Source organism: Pezoporus wallicus, unplaced genomic scaffold (genome assembly GCF_028554395.1).
Source record: "Pezoporus wallicus isolate ANWC-B61680 ecotype Strahan unplaced genomic scaffold, APGP_CSIRO_Pwel_v1 scaffold_7383, whole genome shotgun sequence".
Taxonomy (NCBI): domain Eukaryota; kingdom Metazoa; phylum Chordata; class Aves; order Psittaciformes; family Psittacidae; genus Pezoporus; species Pezoporus wallicus.
The window spans coordinates 2152797-2170647 of record NW_026636323.1 but is presented as its reverse complement, the minus strand read 5'-3'; the positions used below and the strand labels follow the sequence as shown (position 1 = coordinate 2170647).

General features: G+C 45.0%; 1 protein-coding gene across 3 annotated transcripts; it reads right to left on the bottom strand.

Annotated features, from left to right (window-relative positions):
* Positions 1-3397: 3397 nt before the first annotated feature.
* On the bottom strand, positions 3398-14355 carry LOC130594241 (fibrinogen-like protein 1). Of its 3 annotated transcripts, none has more exons than XM_057400005.1 (9): positions 14297-14355; positions 11236-11291; positions 10203-10284; positions 9597-9807; positions 8349-8508; positions 6728-6825; positions 6562-6650; positions 5617-5807; positions 3398-3859 (listed from the first exon to the last, which is right to left on the bottom strand). In XM_057400005.1, exons 3-9 carry the CDS (start codon positions 10272-10274, stop codon positions 3670-3672), a joined length of 1011 nt encoding a protein of 336 aa, XP_057255988.1. In that variant the 5' UTR covers positions 10275-10284; positions 11236-11291; positions 14297-14355; the 3' UTR covers positions 3398-3669. The 3 variants fall into 3 exon arrangements, with proteins under 3 accessions (XP_057255988.1, XP_057255987.1, XP_057255986.1); XM_057400004.1 differs by lacking the exon at positions 14297-14355 and adding an exon at positions 11582-11937; XM_057400003.1 differs by lacking the exon at positions 14297-14355 and having other exon boundaries at positions 11236-11936.
* Positions 14356-17851: the final 3496 nt, after the last annotated feature.

Below are 17851 nucleotides of genomic sequence, written 5' to 3'. Positions count from 1 at the left end.
GCAAAGAAAATGGATAATCAGATTTAGAGTCCTCACAGAAATGTTACTTGCAGCATCTAAGCACCTCTAAAAGACAGTGAGAGAACTGTTGAATCACCCACCCTTTCCATAAGCATCTTTGCCTTTATTAAACTTTTCAGAATGTAAATACATTGACAATAATACTGCTACAGCAAGCTCAGAATAAATTATGAGCAAAACAAGTGAACAGCAAATTTATTTCATGAATACCTGGTTTGTGAGTAGAAACTAAAACTGGCTTGACAACATCTGGTGCTTCCCAGAGAATCCTATGGTGAAGCACAAAAGCTACTTTGGGTGTTTGATTTTGTCGGGCTTTAAAACCAGAGATCACAAATTGACAATTACACACTGCTGCAAGTATTCAGAGCTGGGTTGAAACCCCAGTTAACAACAGAGACAGAGCTCTGGCCAGCAAGAATGACTCAGAGGCTTTGCTTGCCATTTGTTAGGATAACCATCTCTTCAGGGAGTTTGCAAAGACCAGGGAAATGCGAAGAACAGCATCACTGTGTGTTAGCCAGTTACCGACAGCACCCCACTGAAGTGTCCAAAGCATGCCGAGGTAGCCTCGAAGGCACACCGTGATGGTCGTGCTGTGACAGCCTTGGGGGAGCAAGGCTTGCAGCTTTAGCTGCCGGAGTCAAACCCTGCTGTCTGGCCTTTCTGATGGGTAATGTTTTGCAGCTGCTGCTGCAGCACTGGGTCTGATTCGCAGGATGCTGTGAGTTCCCTATTTCCCAGGAGCTGGGCTAGCACACTGCATTGTCGACATTCAGCCCTTTGGCACAGTGTGGTGTTAGTACCTGCTCTGTATTGCCATAAGCTGTCAGCTTGAAATGCTGTTTAAAGCATTTGAGACCATGTCCACACTTGAAGAGTGATCCAGAGCTAACCAAATGTAACAAGTCTTCGAAGTGACTTAAATGAGCTGGAAATCAGACCTCTGAAGCAATTGCTGCTCAGGTTACTTACCACCCCTGTACTAAGGTAAAGCCTGCCATGTGAAGCACATTTGCCCTGAAGCACTGAAGCATCAGCAGGGCTGCAATATCTGTTTATGGGTTTGGTGAGCCCTCTCAGCACGGGTGACCTTGGAGAAAAGGGAGATCAAATGTACAGCACAGCCACACTGAGCAAGCATTCCCCTAACCTTCAGTGGGAGTGATGTGAGCCTGGCAGTAGCCCTCAGATCAAATAAGTACTAGCTAGTGGCATTTTACCCTTCCTACTGAGATAAAGGGGGTTCTGAAACACTTCCTGGGGTTTGCTGTGGGAGTTGCAGGGTCCTGCGCAAAGCCCTGTGACCTGTGTCTCTGAGGGGGTTCCCTGCACCACAGGAGGGCAGAGGAGGGGAAGCATTGTTCCAAGCCAGGTGCTGCTTCCTGCAACCTTGTCTTAGTGTTGGGCTGCATTCAGAACAGATACTGTAATGCATTGCATGTACTTAGGTGCATCTTACATCTAAGACAGCAAGGCAGACCCCTTTTCTCCCAGCTTGTCAGGTCTGGGCCCCTTTTATCTCTTTTTCTTTCTCTGAGAGAAAAAAGCACCATAACATATCGATGCTGGCTGAAGGCAGCTCAACTGTAATGCCTGCCTCTCTGTATTGACACAGAGGGAAACAAGCTCTGTACTATAGACTGCTCACTGCTCCTTCACTGGGGAACTGGACTGGGTAGTAGTTATCTGTCTCAGCCCTGTTGACTTTATTTTCAGCTTGGTATTTCTGTTATTGATAGCTCCATTATCAGATGGGTTATTGGCTGCTCAATGAACTGTCAAACCACTAATACTGTCTCTTTGGTGCTGTAGTTGATTTCCAGCGTGCAGAATCGTCTGCAGTCTATACCCTGCTTCCATAGCCCCTCTACCGAAGAACAGGATTTGAGTATCATCTGCCAGAAGGCATTAATTTATTTCACTCATATGTCTCTGCCTAGACAAAGATTGTCCTTGCTGCCCTCAGCACTGCATCAGTGGCCACATGGCTATAACATGTGCAAAGGGATTCCTCACATTCCTAACATGCAGTTACAACCTTGCACTAAGATTTTACCATAGTATAAAATACAGAAGCAGTGATCAAAAAGCGAATAGTTCACAGCCCTTTCTTCACAAGGGCAACCTCATTTCAGAGAGGGAGTTGCAAGTTTTGTTCCTTGTGGGTATGTGAGAAGAAGGTTTTAGGATCACTGCTCCCTGGAGTGCTGGCCCATTGCTCTCCAGTGTTCATGTCTGCAACCACTGGGATCTCTAAGAAGAAGTGAGAATGGAGTTTACCTTTTCATAAAGCAGAGGAACCAAACCAAGTTTTGATACTGAACCTTCACATGTCTCTGCATTGTCTCCAGGACAACTTGAGCCCTGGAAATTAAACTTACCTTACAGAGACTCTCAGCTACCCAGGACAGCAGGTGTAAAAGTACCAGAACCAACACCAAAAGAAAGCATGTCTCATATTATGAGCTTTCTCAAGATTTTAATCCAAATTTCTGTTCAAGTTCCTACTGTTGAAAATGAGATACGAAGTGTTAAGACCTACTCAGATGGTTTTATTTCACCCTCTATGGATATATAATACAAATTACAATATGTATGGATCTAAAAGCAAGTAAATGGAAAAGAACAATCAGTTTAAAAAAAAAATTGTAATTCAGAAAAAGAAGTAGGCTCATTTTACAGGTAACTGATTTGCATCAAGCTGGTATTTCTGTTCATTGTAACTGTTGTTATTAAAAACGCGTGGAAAATAAATTTTCAGTATCCAATTTGTGTTGCTCTTTCATTTCACTCCACTGATACATGGAAAGCAGTGGGCCTTACGGTTCAACCACTTTCCACTTTCACATTCCCCTTCACTAACGCAAAGTTAGTAAATTGCACAAGAATGTACAAATGAATCATGACTGTGTTTTACAAACTCCTAAGAGTGTCTGTGCTTATCTTAAATACAGCAAAATCTGCCTCATTTTAATCTGGGGCTTAAATCTGATTGGCAGCATTGTCTTTGCATTAATATATTGCGGTGTGCTGCAGAAGTGGATCTGCAGCGCGAAGCACTTGGCAACCAAACCCAGCACCCACGCTATCTGTGTTGTGGGGATTTACTTTGAAGTAGCCTTAGTCTGGATTCACATTAGCAGTTGTAGCATGTCGCTGCCTTGGCTTCACACTCTCCAGGAGTGTTCTGCAATTGAAGTGTGGCATTTGGGGACCATAGATACAGCTGTTGAAACATTCTCCTGATTCACTAATGTAGGTAGACCAGATGAAGTGCAGTTCACCATCACCTTGTTTTTTATGTTCTTGTAATCGAAGCACTGATGGTTAAAATCAGTCTGAGAAGGATTGGGCCCTTCAAGAGTATAGATAGCTAAAAGGACATTCTTAATCAGTCAAGGTCCGGAGAGCTTTTCTAAAACACTCTCCAATGAGTGCTGAAAATTGCTGCATTTATTTCATGACTAGATCCATATGTTTTCTGTCAAATTATTGTTTGGCTGTGCTCAAACAACTCACAATGTTAGCTTCAGCAACTCCAGTTATCACAGTGCAGGTTTGGCGGTTGGCAGGAGCAGAGGGCTGGCTGTTAACTTGTACAATTGCCTTCAGCCTGTACTTCTTTTTTTTCCAAAGCAGCAGGTTTCAGCTGCCCTGACTGTTTTCACCATCTCCACTCTCGCTGTCAACAAAGAATGGAGCCCTGATTTTCATGGCAGAGTATTTTAGTGAGTACCACACCCCATGCCACGTAGACCAAACCAAGCCATCATCATGGGGTCCATTGTACCTTCCTGTTCTGTAGTACCGGCCATTGAGATTCACAGCATGGCACCTTGTAATGATGTGGGAGAGGGAAAAAAGGAGATGAAGTTTAGTGTGGGAAGATACTGCACCATTCCAGTGAAGTACAATTTTCACACAACATAGATTTAGAAATAACCAGGGTGGGATTTGTTGACAGATTCAGACACCTAGTCTGTACTGAACTGGTTACCTAAACTCCTACAGTAGCCTATGGAGATCTGGTTAATGCATTTAGTGGAACGCAGAGAAGTATGTGGGTCATCCCAAAGTAGACACCTACATTGCTCAGATAATTCAACATGTTGACTCCTTCAAGTGTATTAACTAGGGACAGGATCCAGCTGCCTAAACAGAGAGGTGGAGAGCCATTTGGTAGGCTCTAGCTGAAGTGTAGGCAGCTATGTATTGGCACCTAAAAATGTAGATGTCTTTTGATAAAGGTAAATCCCACTATTGATATACATTTTTGTAGCTCCACTGTTTTCAATTTGCATGTGATGAGAGGCAGTCAAAGAAGAGGCACATCCTGCCCTAAAGCAGAGAAAAACTGAGCAGTGTGTCCATGCTCCCAGGACTGATAAACCCTACTCCCTGTCTGTCAATGTGTGGGGTGTGCCCAGCTAGCAAATACATCACCAGGATTCTTAAAGGGTAGGTCATGCCCTAGACATGCTCCAGAATAATGTCCTATGTACATGCTTCACCTTGCAGTGACCACAGTTTCTTTCTTGGGTTATGACCCAAAGCACTTTAAGGAATTTTAATAGGGCTGTTTTCCCCTCTAGATCATTCCTCCATATGCATTTATAGAATCATAGAATAGTTAGGGCTGGAAGGGACCTTAAGATCATCTAGTTCCAATCCCCCTGCCATGGGCAGGGACACCTCGCACTAAACCATGTCACCCAAAGCTTCGTCCAACCTGGCCTTGAACACCGCCAGGGATGGAGCATTCACAACCTCCCTGGGCAACCCATTCCAGTGCCTCACCACCCTAACAGGAAAGAATTTCTTCCTTATATCCAATCTAAACTTCCCCTGTTTAAGTTTTAACCTGTTACCCCTTGTCCTATCACTACAGTCCCTAATGAAGAGTCCCTCTCCAGCATCCCTATAGGCCCCCTTCAGATACTGGAAGGCTGCTATGAGGTCTCCACGCAGCCTTCTCTTCTCCAGGCTGAACAGCCCCAACTTCCTCAGCCTGTCTTCATACGGGAGGTGCTCCAGTCCCCTGATCATCCTCGTGGCCCTTCTCTGGACCTGTTCCAACAGTTCCATGTCCTTTTTATGTTGAGGACACCACAACACGCAATACTGCAAGTGACGTGTCACGAGAGCAGAGTAGAGGGGCAGGATCACCTCCTTCAACCTGCTGGTCACGCTCCTTCTGATGCAGCCCAGGATACGGTTGGCTTTTTGGGCTGCGAGTGCACACTGAAGCCGGCTCATGTTCATTTTCTCATCGACCAACACCCCCAAGTCCTTCTCCGCAGGGCTGCTCTGAATCTCTTCTCTGCCCAACCTGTAGCTGTGCCTGGGATTCCTCCAACATTTATTCTGACAATCAATAGCCCAGTTTCTTACAGTGAAAACAACTTACCTGCTTTGCTTCATAATGGAAGAAGCAGATTGCTTTCCCTTGAGGATCTGTAGGTGTCAACATCTTAGGTTTGGTTGTGTGAGATGGCAAGATCACATAGCAACCTCCAGCTGAGTAAGGCTGGCAAGTCCTCTTGGCTGCGCCCACACCTTCTGCATCCAAGAGGAATCGACTGTTTTCCTTACCTGTTAAACCACCAGCCACCCTTGTTCTCAGATGCACAGTTGCCTGCCAGGAATCGATCGTGATCCTTGTCCGATGTGGTGAACTGCATCCCTCTGTGAGAGGCTGACCACTGATCTTCAAAATTGCTCCCACCAGACAGAGCGTCGCCAGCGTTACCAGAATAGGTGCCAAACCATAACCTGTAATTGTCCTGCAATAATATGTGAAATATGTCTTTGATATCAGCTCTTTCTGCCCTTCCTCCCATTTCTGAGATCAAATTTGCTCTGGCCATTGTATCTACTGTGAAAAGCATGACTGTTGAAGCCAAGGGTGACTTCTGGTCCCATGCTTTAGTGATCCTAGTATAGCTCAAGGCAGGATTTAAACTTCTAGGAGGGATTGCTGATTACTGCTGCTGCTACAAAGGGCTTCAGGATTTATTGTCTTTCAACAGCCATTTGAAAACTAAACATACTGGAAGGCTCTTCCTAGCTCATCAAGAGCAACTTGGCAGGAAACCATGCCAAGCAGTTGCCTTCACAAACTGATCAGTTTCAGTTAGAATAACTCCTAGGATGTAGGAGAACCAGGTTCACTTTCCTTGCAGGGTTTCAAACCTGCATCTCCTCCCTCACAGAAGACTCCTAACCATGAGGCTGGAGGCAAATGCATGCGGGAATCCCTGTGCCCTGCGATAGAGAGATGGTAAGAGAGCCCATGCACATGATCCTGTCTTGGATCTTGGCTTGGGCACTCAGCAGTGTGAGGAAGAAGTCCCAGGCTTATGTCCCTGCTCCCAGGGCTGTTTGTCAGTCAGCCCAACCAGGAATCCCAGGGAACCAAAGCAGGTGAGTTTTGCAGAGTTGCAATTACAACCCTGATACTGAAGTCTGATGCTTCATGTGCAGATGCCCCACCCTCACAGACAAAACAAGCAAATCACCCCGCTCTCCATTCCGTACCTGCTCATTTGCAAGCTGGAAATTTTCATAGACTGCATAACGTCTTTCCCCATGCCAGTCCATCAGGTCAATCTTTAATGAGCTCTCTCCTAAACACAAAGTGATGTCATGTTAGAACTATCTCATGCAGATTGGAAAGAAATCTATGAAGGGAAAATACTTGCACCTCTAGTGAGCAGGTCATAGATGTGGTCATTGCCCAGCCAGTATTCGTCATTCCTGCCCTGGAATTTCCCAAATCCCAGTTTGTAATCATCCCATTTCCTGCAGTGAGATACAAATCCCAATTTCAGCACGTGAGGGAACTAGACAGTTTGTGACACTTGGCTATGGAAACAAGTAAAACTTCAGCTGTACCTCTAGACACTGTTTTCTACAAGTATCTGATTCATTGCAAGCTGAGCTGAGATTTGTCACTCTGCCTTAGAATTAAATACAACTTGCAGCTAGCTTCTGCTAAACCTGTGCACACATACATTGGGATCAAACCTTCATACTGCCAGATGCCATGCTTGCAGAATGAGGTTGTCAGTTAGATGAAAAGGGAAACCAGCAGCTGTCATACTGGTCTTCAGCAAAGCATGTGATATTGTTCTTCAGCAAGCCATAATTGAAATGCACTCCTGGCTGGAAATGAATGTTGCAATCTAAAATATGCTGCATTCCTGGATGTATGATGTGGTATGGTGAAGAATCAGAAATTGAATAGAAGCTGCAAACAAAAGCTTCCAGATGGAGTTAAAAGCAAAATATCTGGGTTTGTTTTGTGTCATGTTCCATTTAAATCTACTTTTGATTCATTGACCACTCCTACCTCTGCTTTTTTCACATGATCACTGTTTGGATGTGGTAACTTGTCCTTCAAAGATATATACTTTTCATCAGCATTCTCTGCCTTCATCTTTCTAAGAGAAATCTCCTGCTGTTACTTTCTCCCCATCATTCTCTTAAAATCTCCTCTGTTATTTATGTATTATTTCAGACATTCACGTATACTTCTGTGTATCATTGTTTCCAGTTTTACCAACCTCATGTTTATTCCCTCTCTCATGTTACTGGGGATATTAACTCTGCCTGACCTTCATACTAGTCAATGCTTCACTTCAGATTGTTTTCCCTTCACCTGTGTTGAGAGCTGAACTACCATGGCTAGATAGCTACCATGCTCTAGGCAAGCCAGCTTAAAGCCAGTTGAGATTGCTTTGCAATGGACTGCACTGACTGTAAGAGACACCAGACATGCCCTGAAGTTGTGTGTGCTATGACAGTGAATTAATCTGCATGATGATATTTCTTTTTAACTGTGCTACCAGAGCATCTCTCCTTGTGGAGATTTCCAGGTGAAAGTCACCTTCCTAGGATTTTGCATAGAGAAAGGACAATCTGGACCAGTGGTCTGGCATCTTTTTGAATTATCTGAATAAGAAAACATGTTACACCATGCTGAACAAAAAATCCTGATATGAGAATACGTTCAACAGGTATCAGTCTGTGTGCTGACAGCAGATACCTGCCCATTTGGAGCCTTCAACAGTCCCCATTAATGATAAAACCAATATACACACGTATACACTTACTCAAATACAGAGAAGTCATGGAAAAGGCATTATAGGTCCATTTTGAGAATGGCCTCCTACTACCTGTATATACCACTAGATTGTCCTAATGCAAAGAGTTATCATCACTGAGTATAGTCTTGCACATCCTGCTTCTAAGACAGGGTTTGCCAGGCAGCAGGATGGGGTGGAAGCTGTAGGTGTGACTGTGAGCCCTGTTGATGCGCCCACCTGTTGAAGTTCTCCTTGCCATTACTGCGCCGCTGGATGACGGTCCAGCCCCCACCATCGGACATGTCACAGTACACCAGGAACGGCTCTTGGTCTGCCCTGGGCCTGATCCGGTAGTAGCCGTTTTTGGTGTTCTTCCGATCATACACGGCAGAGCAATCTGGGCAGAACGGTACCAACTTGTTAAACAGGGCAGGGGGAAGCAAAGGGGTACGTGCAGCCTAGAGCGGACATTGCTGAAAGGCTGCCTGGGACAAGGACAATTGGCCAGCCTGTATACAGCTCTGCAAGCCCTGCAGAGCCAAAGCAAATTGTTCAGTAAGGTAAGAGCATTGCTGGTTGCAAACTGCTGAGCCTGACAAAGAGCAGCAAGGTTGAGAGCCTTTACAGCTATGCCCTCTGAGGGAGTCATTCCCAAATCTTCAGCGAGACATGAGATGGCTGCAGTGCAGGCTGGAGCTTTGGAATAGGAGCGATGCAGGACCAGAACTGGCTCTGTCAGCAAGACTTTGCAGGGAAGCTGATTTCCACTTGGAAGGTAACCTCAGATGTACTTCAGATTGATCAAGGTCTAAGATTTCTAAAACAAGAGGCTAAGCTCCCGTGACGAGCTCTACCAGGGCTGTATTGGGAGAGTTCCTTTCAGGATCCCAGTGCTTCACACTTTCAATATAATGCCCATGAAGGACAAAATCTTGGTCACAGGCCATGATTCCAGTTCTCAAAGTGACACCAAAGATCAGAGTTCACACAGCTGCTACTGCACCACAGAAGTGATGGAGGAACTAAGCAATGGGGAGTCTGGGTTCCTCCAAACAGGTTTCAGTGCTTGCAGTTGAGACAGATGCTCTGGGCTCCAGTAAGTAACTCAAGGAAATGGACTCTTCAAGAGCAGGACCCATCTCTCCCTAAATGTCTAAAGTAGGTCTCATAGCAAACATCTGAGAGGTGCCTGTCCAGCTCTGCACCAGCATACCAAACCCAGCTGCAGGTGTCTGGCTGTACCTGGGTGGTAGCTGCCTGAAGCTGCTCAACTCACTCTGGCCCCAGGGGATGTCTGTTGGTACCAAGGCCACCACTGTTGGCCAGTCTGCCCTTCTCTTCCCATGTATCTCAGTTTTAAAACACAACACACTTTAAAAATGTTAAAAATTTTAGCAGAAATAAAATATGACACATGGGGCATTGCAGGGAAAAACAAACACCATGGTGAGCTGAAATTTCCACACACACTACTGTAGGCTATACCTTGGTCGTAGACTATCAAATTTCCACTGGTTGTAGGTAAAAGCATCTTATGGGGCATGCTCCTGTTGCCTGAGAACAGCCCACTGCTTGTTCTATGGTAAGTGTTCTCCAGGATGTCCTTTAGTTGTAGTTCATATAAGAAAAGCAAGTCTTGAAGCTGTTTTGACCTTTGTCTTAATTTATTGTTGTCTAGGAGGCAGATATCTTTTTCCTATGGAGGAAATAAAAGAACACACCCCACCCCACCCCCCACCCCCCCTTCAGTCAGTGGTAGGAACAGGGAGGCAAGAGAGAGCAGTATCTGTCTCCTGTTGTCTCTACCATGTCACACTGCCCCTGTGGATCAAGATCAGTCGATGGTGGTCTTCTGAGATACAGAAATCTTGCACAGCAAGGGCTGTTGAATTGAACCCAATGGAAAAGGGTTTTTCTACAATGACCGTGTCGCTGCACAAAGCATCCCAGAATATGACCAGATACACAGAAAATTACTTTGGACAAAGCAGTATGTCTCAACTCCCATTTAATGAACTCAAAGGGGTGTGTACAGACTGTGAATGATAAACCATTGAGAGGTTGTACAGACACTAGGTAAAAGATACACACCGAAAACCTGGGTGCGGGTGAGCCGAAGCTGACCAGCAGAAGGAGCAGCAACCAGGGCATCATCACACTCATTTCTTATCACCTGAAAAGAAGCATTGACAGGCTGCAGAGGAGGTTTCTTTGGTTCCTCTCACAACTTAATCCCCCCTCACAGACATGTTTAATTCCCCAGAAAATGCTGCAGGATTTGCTAAAGAGGTTGCTTGAAACTACAGGCAGTACAAAACCGGGGGAAAGATGTGTGTCTGGGAAAAGCTGAAGCACCAGTGCAGTGTGCTGACAGCCACTGGACTTCAGTGGAAGAGATCTCTGCTGCCAACCTGCCCCAGCATACAGACGGGGCTTCCGTCAGAGAATCTCAGCTAGAAAAAACACTGAGTTACTGCCACTGGGAACATTCAGCTGAGCACAGTGATCAGCACAGATTGTTCGCAGGGTGCTTTGAAAAACAATAAAAATCAGAAAGAGTTAAAAAAAAATCTGAAAAATAGGCTAAAACTGACTCCCCTGCTGCACATCTGGAAGTGCTGCAAAAACTTGGCTACCCAGCTCTTTCCTTTAAGCATCTATGTGCTTTGTTTCAGCTACGGCTCTACTAGAATCCCCAGGGCGGCTGAGGCTAGGGCTGCTTCCAGAGCCAGCAAAGCTGTCGCCACAGCGGAGCCATCTGCCGGGCTGGCCAGGCAGGGCCCAAAGCAAGCCGAGAGAAGCAGCACTCCATGGAGGGCACCTATAAAAGATGTCGTGCCGGTGTGTGCCCCAGAACACGGCACTTTTTCAGCTCACAGAGGAGTTCAGGGTGACAGCAGGGACCCCTCAGCCCGTGATGCTGGTGCTGTTCATCCACACCGCCACGCAGCCATGCCGGTGACTACAGCACAGAATTGGGCTCCACACAGGGCAAGTGGGTGGAGGCAAAATGCCAGGAGGAAGGATGGGTTTGAGCGATGGCTCCTGGAAACCAGACAGCACAGACCGAAGGAAAAGAAAGCAGCTTCATCCACACCTTTATCAACACATGAAATGCACATACCTGTAACTCGCCTTCCCTCCAGACCTCCTCCTAAGATTATCTCCCTTAAAAGTCAACTGCAAAAGAAAGTGATCATAAATCTGGCTGCATCTCTAGAGGTTGATGAGATTTTCATCCTCAGATGGCCCATGCCAGGGGTGCAGATGAAGAATGTCTCACAGCACTAGGCAGTTGCACAGAAAAGATACTTGCAATTCCTTGTGTGATAGTTACCCAAAGCCCAGGTTGTCTGTTGTTACTCAATATTCATCCTGCTGCTTCCCAGTGAGGATAACTGCCAGTGACGTTTCTATCAGCAGTGCTCTCCAAAGGAGAGGGGCTCTGCTGGTTGCGTAGTATTACCCACCTTATTTGACTAGGAAGCTCAACCAAGACTGACTACTTTAAATGTTTATATGAATCACTCAGACTAATGCTCCCTGTGGGAGTTTTATCTCATGTTTAATACAGCCAGGCTCATTTCATGAAGTCCTGCAAGGTGGAAAGAACATAGCTTTGTGTTTAACATTCCTTTTGTGGTTTATTCTGGTTTATATGTAAAAGTAGAGCACAGCTGTAATGCCAAAGGAGCTGCTAATCTGAAGCAAGAAGCAAATGTGGGCGTATTAAGCAAGATTTGCTATTTGACTGAAGTCTCAGGAGGTTTGCAGTTGTGTAACTCTCCTCTGAGCTGGATAATAAGATTTGCTAGTTAACACAAACAAGGACATTTGTGAAAGAGAGAAATAAAAAATCCCAAACAAACAGATGGGTGCCTCCTTTTGCATTATGGCCAAGGAATTACAGATTATTTTAAAGAAGACAGCAGAAATTTTCCACTTTACAGAGATATGTTCAGAGGATAGACTGGGGTCAAAAGACAAGGCATATAAGCCCATAGTTAAGCTCTGTGTTAATCTCCAGGAAAACAGGACTGTCCAGCTATTACCAAGTACAGCTATTCCGTTTATTTCTTAAACACTATTTCTTAAACACTGCATTCTTCTTCTCCCGCAAGAACACTGACCCATTTCACTGCCAAAGGATTATGAAAACAGTGCTTTACTCCTCACTTGTTCTCTACACCCAGTTTTAGGCTGGTTTGACAGCTGTGAAATTATATGCGTGAAACATTTCCTCATGAAACTCAACCCTTTGCTCTGCCCCTTTGGCCAGGGGCTGCAGCCAACAGCAGGGTGCTGGGGTATTGTGCACCTGGGCACAGGGGGCTGCACAGCCTCCCCTGGGCTCCTCCACAGCAGTGTCTCTTTCCCAGCTGGAGCCAGCCAGCACTTACGATGCTGTGAACCAGTTCATGCTCTTGCCTACATGATCAACAGCCTCCTCAGCCCATGAGCACCTCCTGCTCCTAGATGAGATCCACAAGAGGCCTCGTTCTGTGAGTGGCAGCCACTCCATCCACGTAATGGAGTCACGGTGTGGGAAGCATGGTCAGCCCTGCAGCTGCCTGCAGAGCGGTATGGCTGTGGAGTACCAGGCCCCATGTCTTGGAGTTCTGCAGGTCCCTAGGTAGGAGGGCAGTGAGCTGCAGTCCTGGTGGGACTCACGTGTGTATGTGGCATGACTGCAACTTTGCAGGAACAGGACTCAAATTCCAGCCCTCCTTCAGGGACTCCTCAAACGCCTCTCATAGACATCTGCAGCACTCTTACACACTCTCTCTGACTCCACCAGTGTTAGCCTCACCAGTGTTTCCATGTGAAAAAGCCAGTCAGCTGGAACGTGTTTCTTGCACATCTGCTTCACAATGAACTTATTTTCCCAGGCTAGATGAAGCTTTAGGAACATTTGAAGCACAAGAGAGGGGTTGCCATGAAGCTGCGTTCACGTGAGGTGGGTTTAGCAGGAGGGTGTGTTCATGTACTGCTCCACTGGCCTGGAGCTAAAATAATCAAGTCATTATAAAGAATGTTGGACACTGTGTGATCATTGATGTTGTTTCCTCACAGATGCTGAAATCCCTAGGCAATGCAACTGCAAATGCTCCTTTTATTTTCCCCTGGAATACCCATGCTTCACACATATTCTGCAGTGCAAATTCCTGTTCAGTTACTTGGAAGGAGATCAAATTACCTCTTAAGATACTCAGTGATCTTGTCAGCAAATAATAACAGTTTCATTAACCAAAAACCTCCCCACCCTCCTCCACCCTCCTTCCAGCAAAAGTACATAGGTGCTGAACAACAGTCGTGAAAAACTACTACTCACACATTAAATGCACAGCAAGCACAGGAAGAATGCAAACTGATGGATAAACATGAATGGCTCTGGGGCAGCTCTTGGTACTCCTTCAGTCATGGGGCACTGGGCTCCCCCAGAAAGAGTAGGTTGGGATAAAACCATGACCATGACATATGATGGACATTCACTCCCTGAGAGCCCAGCTGAACTGCAGCTGGATGACAGTGGTGGCATCTCAAAACTCTTCAAAGACACGTCTGGAATACTGTGTTCAGTTCTGGGGTCCTCAGTACAAGACAGACAAGGAGCTACTGGAGAGGTCCAGTGGAGGACCACAAGGATGTTCAAGGGTCTGGAGCATCTCTCTTATGAGTAGAGATTATGGGATCTGCGCCTGTTTAATTTAGAGAAGATCAGACTGAGCGGTGATCTCATTAATGCATATAAATATCTCAAAGGTGGGTGCCAAGAGAGTACCAGACACTTTCCAGTGGTGCCCAGTGACATGACAAGGAGCAATGGCCATAAACTAAACCACAACAAGTTTCACCTCAATATGAGGAAGAAACTCCTGATGTTAAAGGTGGCAGAGCACTGGAACAGGCTGCCCAGAGGGGTTGTGGTGTCTCCCTCTCTGGAGACATTCAAAACCCACCTGGCCATGTTCCTGTGTAACATGCTCTAAGTGGCCCTACCTTGGTAGGGGAACTGGACAAGATGATCTCCAGAGGTCCCTTCCAACCCTAATGATTCAGTGATTCTGTGACCAGTTCCTCATGTTTTGTTCTTAAAAGGAGCAGGGACTAAATGAGGTAGACTGCTTCAGACTCCAAAGCAGTTAGAGACCTGAGGTTTCCAAAGCAAGAATCTGACTGCCTACCTGTGATCTGAGAAAATGCAGAGTAGCCTGAAGCCAGCTCCAAGCAAAACAGCTCATTTGCACTGAATCCAGGTGCTTTATGCATTTGCCATTGTTTTTATACTATTTCTACCATGTCCCACCTTCCATGAACATGGGCTCCGTTGCAGGCACTGCAGATCTGGAGATATAAGGGGTCCACAGGCTCTTGATACCTGAGCTACTAAATATCTTCTGTAGGAACCTGGATGCTAGATTTTTTTAGACAAAGTTAATGTATGAGGTCTGAAACAATTTATTTTTTTTTTTATCTAATAATAAAGGGTTTCATCAAAAGTAAGATAAATGTAGAAGATTGGGATGACATCAGCCACCACAGTTTCAATCTACCAAATAACCGAAACCAGCATATGTGCATTAAAAGTCTGTGGTTTGTGAGCAAGGAGTAACCACAGAAATGTGTGTACAAAGAAGGACCAATGGCAGACCATGAAACACACTAGATCTGAACGTTTTGATAACGTTCAAAGAGCAAAGACATAATTCAGTCTAACTAATGAGTCTGCATGCAGCCTGTGAGTATCTAATGGGTTGACACAACAAACGTAATGAGTTTGGAAGATCCTGAGGGCAAGCACAGGTCCCCTGGATCTCACATCAGGAATAGCTGTACCAAAGGGAATTAGTCACAAGGCCAGAGGGAGTATGTGGATTATCTGCATGATCTTCTACCTACCTCAGGTCAGAGAACTCCCTGACCTAATTCAGTCCCATTTGAATGAGAGCATCTATTTGAGAAAAAGATATTCCGGTGCAAAATATTCAGTGCTTAAAAACCAGCCATCACCTTAGCATGCTCTTCCACTGCTTAATCACCCACATTGTTAATTATTATTGTTTTTTTGTCTTAAATCTAAATCTGCCAAGTCACATCCTGCAGCTCTTTAATCTCATGCTGCTTTACTCTGCAAAGGGGAAGAGCCTTCTGCTGCCAAATGTCTTTTTCCCTGCTCAAGGCTAGGTCCAAGCTCTGTGCTTGCCCCAGCTGGGAAACCAAACCCTGGTTACCTGCTTTGGCTGCAGGGGGAAAGCCAGCAGGGTCATGGAGCAAGCGGTTACATGGAGCAAGGGGTTACATGGAGCTTGTCCTGGGCAAGGCTGGGCACCATGGCACAAGCACATCCCAAGGGAAGGGGCACTTGTGGGCAGGGCACTTGGCTGGCATGGAGAGGGAGGGCAAACCCAAGCTTTTCTCCTGAGGTGATTCCATTCAGGGTTGTTAAATGCAGAACACATACATAGAGGTGCTGTAAGATGTGGGTGGTGTTTGGCAGGGTGTAGTGGAGGTGGTCTCACTAGGCTTGTTGAGGGCCTCCAGGGACTGCAGTACTCCTCTGCCTAGATTCAGGATCCCAATCCAGCCTAAGGAGGAGACTAGCAGGCAAGATTTGTGGCCAGGACAGTCCAGGGCATGCATAGGAGCAGAACTGTAGGTCCTGGAGGATCTCTGCAGCCCAACAGAGTGATGTTTGATCAATTTAATTGTCTCTAATGTTAGGCAGCTGCTGAGAAAATATCTTTCTAGATCTAAATTTCAAAGTTTTAAGACTGCTTACACCTCTTTTGGGGCACCAAGACCTTTTTTTGAGATCCAGCCCTGAGCAACTGTGATTAAGCCATTCCTTGTCTTTTTTTTTTTTTTTTCAGAAGACAGGCAGCTTTGAGTGCATTTCATAGCCTTTTAACTCACATGATGATTCTTCCCTCTTTCTTCTGGAATTGTGGTTGCCAGGACTGGAGACCTGAGAGCAGATAGGAGCGAAGTAAAGAGATCAAGCAGTATTTCCAAACCAACATCTTTCCTGTCTGTGGATCAAAGGATCTTGTTACTCCTTTTGTCACAGCCACATCTCACAGTCATCTATGTCTGGCTGCTCCCCACCACTACCCCAGGATTTTTCAGAGTTACCTGTCTTCATGACACAGCTGCTGATGCTCCAGGCCTGTCCTGCCTGCAGTCAGGATGATTGTGATGCACAACATGGGAAGTTAGTCCAGAAGTGCTTGCAAGCTGTTTGACAGGGACACACATATGCCGTGCAGGTGGCAGGTGCCTTGCAGTGACAGTTAGTGGGACTGTAAGTAGACTGATGATTTTTTAAAAGCTATTGCACGGTCCTTTAGGTACCAAGGGCTGAAAAGCACCATCCTGAGGTCCTTTGTTCTAAGACTGACAGTGGGCGTATGGAAAAGTACGTTGCTCGCTCATCTGAACTCACCAGATGTTACAATTTACCCTGTGCTACGCAGCTATTCTTCTGACTGACCACTTTCCCAACTGCTGTGTCAGCTGCAGACTTCATCCCATGGGATTTTAGCCAGGGCATAATTTTAAACAAAACAACAGAAATCAACACAACATTAAGCACCATAAGACAACACCCAATCCCTGCAGAAACTCTCTCTGGAAAGAAATTGCTTATGGATGGTTCCCCTTTTAAGACTAGTATGCTGGGTTTTCACCAGTATGAACCATATTGAGTTTATATTCTTCTACCTCTTTAATCAAAGTGATTTTCTAGCCAGACAGTTGCTTACAGAAGCAACAAAATACTTTTGTCAGTAAAACTTGTAGTCTTGGTTTAGAAATATAAATCAGTTTGATAGGAATTATTTTTCCTAATCCCATGATGATTGGCATTAATTATCATTATTACTAAGACTCTTTAATACTTTATTAGTTGAAACCTCTGTCTACTCTGCTCTCATTTCAGCTGTGAGCAAAGCCAAGATGACCGATCTACCAGCATCAGGTCATCTGACCTACCTGCTTTTAATATTGACAGAAAATTGATTTCCCCTCCCCACTTATCTGTATATTTTTGCTATCCCAAGAGTTAATAAAAATAAAACTACTTTCCTTGGTTATTTCTCTTAAGAGTTTCAGACATAAATCAGCCATGCCTATCGATTTTAAAACCTGTCAAGCGAAGAGATTCTGTTTACCACCCTCCCTGTTATTTTTGGAATGTAAAGTATGTTCATCACCCCTCTGAGATATGCATACTTCATCCTACTCTCTATCCAGTATGTAACTGGACTACTTACTGAACGTTTCAATCTCTTCTGCATTTTGCTGACAATTCTGGTACTTCACACTGATGAATAATAATCAAGGGATCAGAACTGGATTTTGATGGCTCTTTAAATGTCAGTGTCATGAGTTAACCAGCAAAACATAATGAAAATGACTGATAAGTCTTGAATTTAAAACAAAACAAAACAAAATATTTTCAGTGCTTTCCTTTTATTTTTAGCTTTATGAACCTTGCCCTATGCTTTTCTCCACTACCTGAGAGCTAGAAATTTGGTTTTATTACTTTAGAAAAAAAAAAAAAAAAGGTTGTGTTTTTATTTTAGTCATCTGAGTCCAGAAGTTAGGGTTTTAAAAAAATTGAGTAACCACCTGGCAAATCTTCTACAGCATCACCAATGCTGTAAGATTAGCAACATGAAAGGCACAGTTACAGTGTTATCACTGGCAATGCAGCATCTATCTGTTTGATGAATAATGGG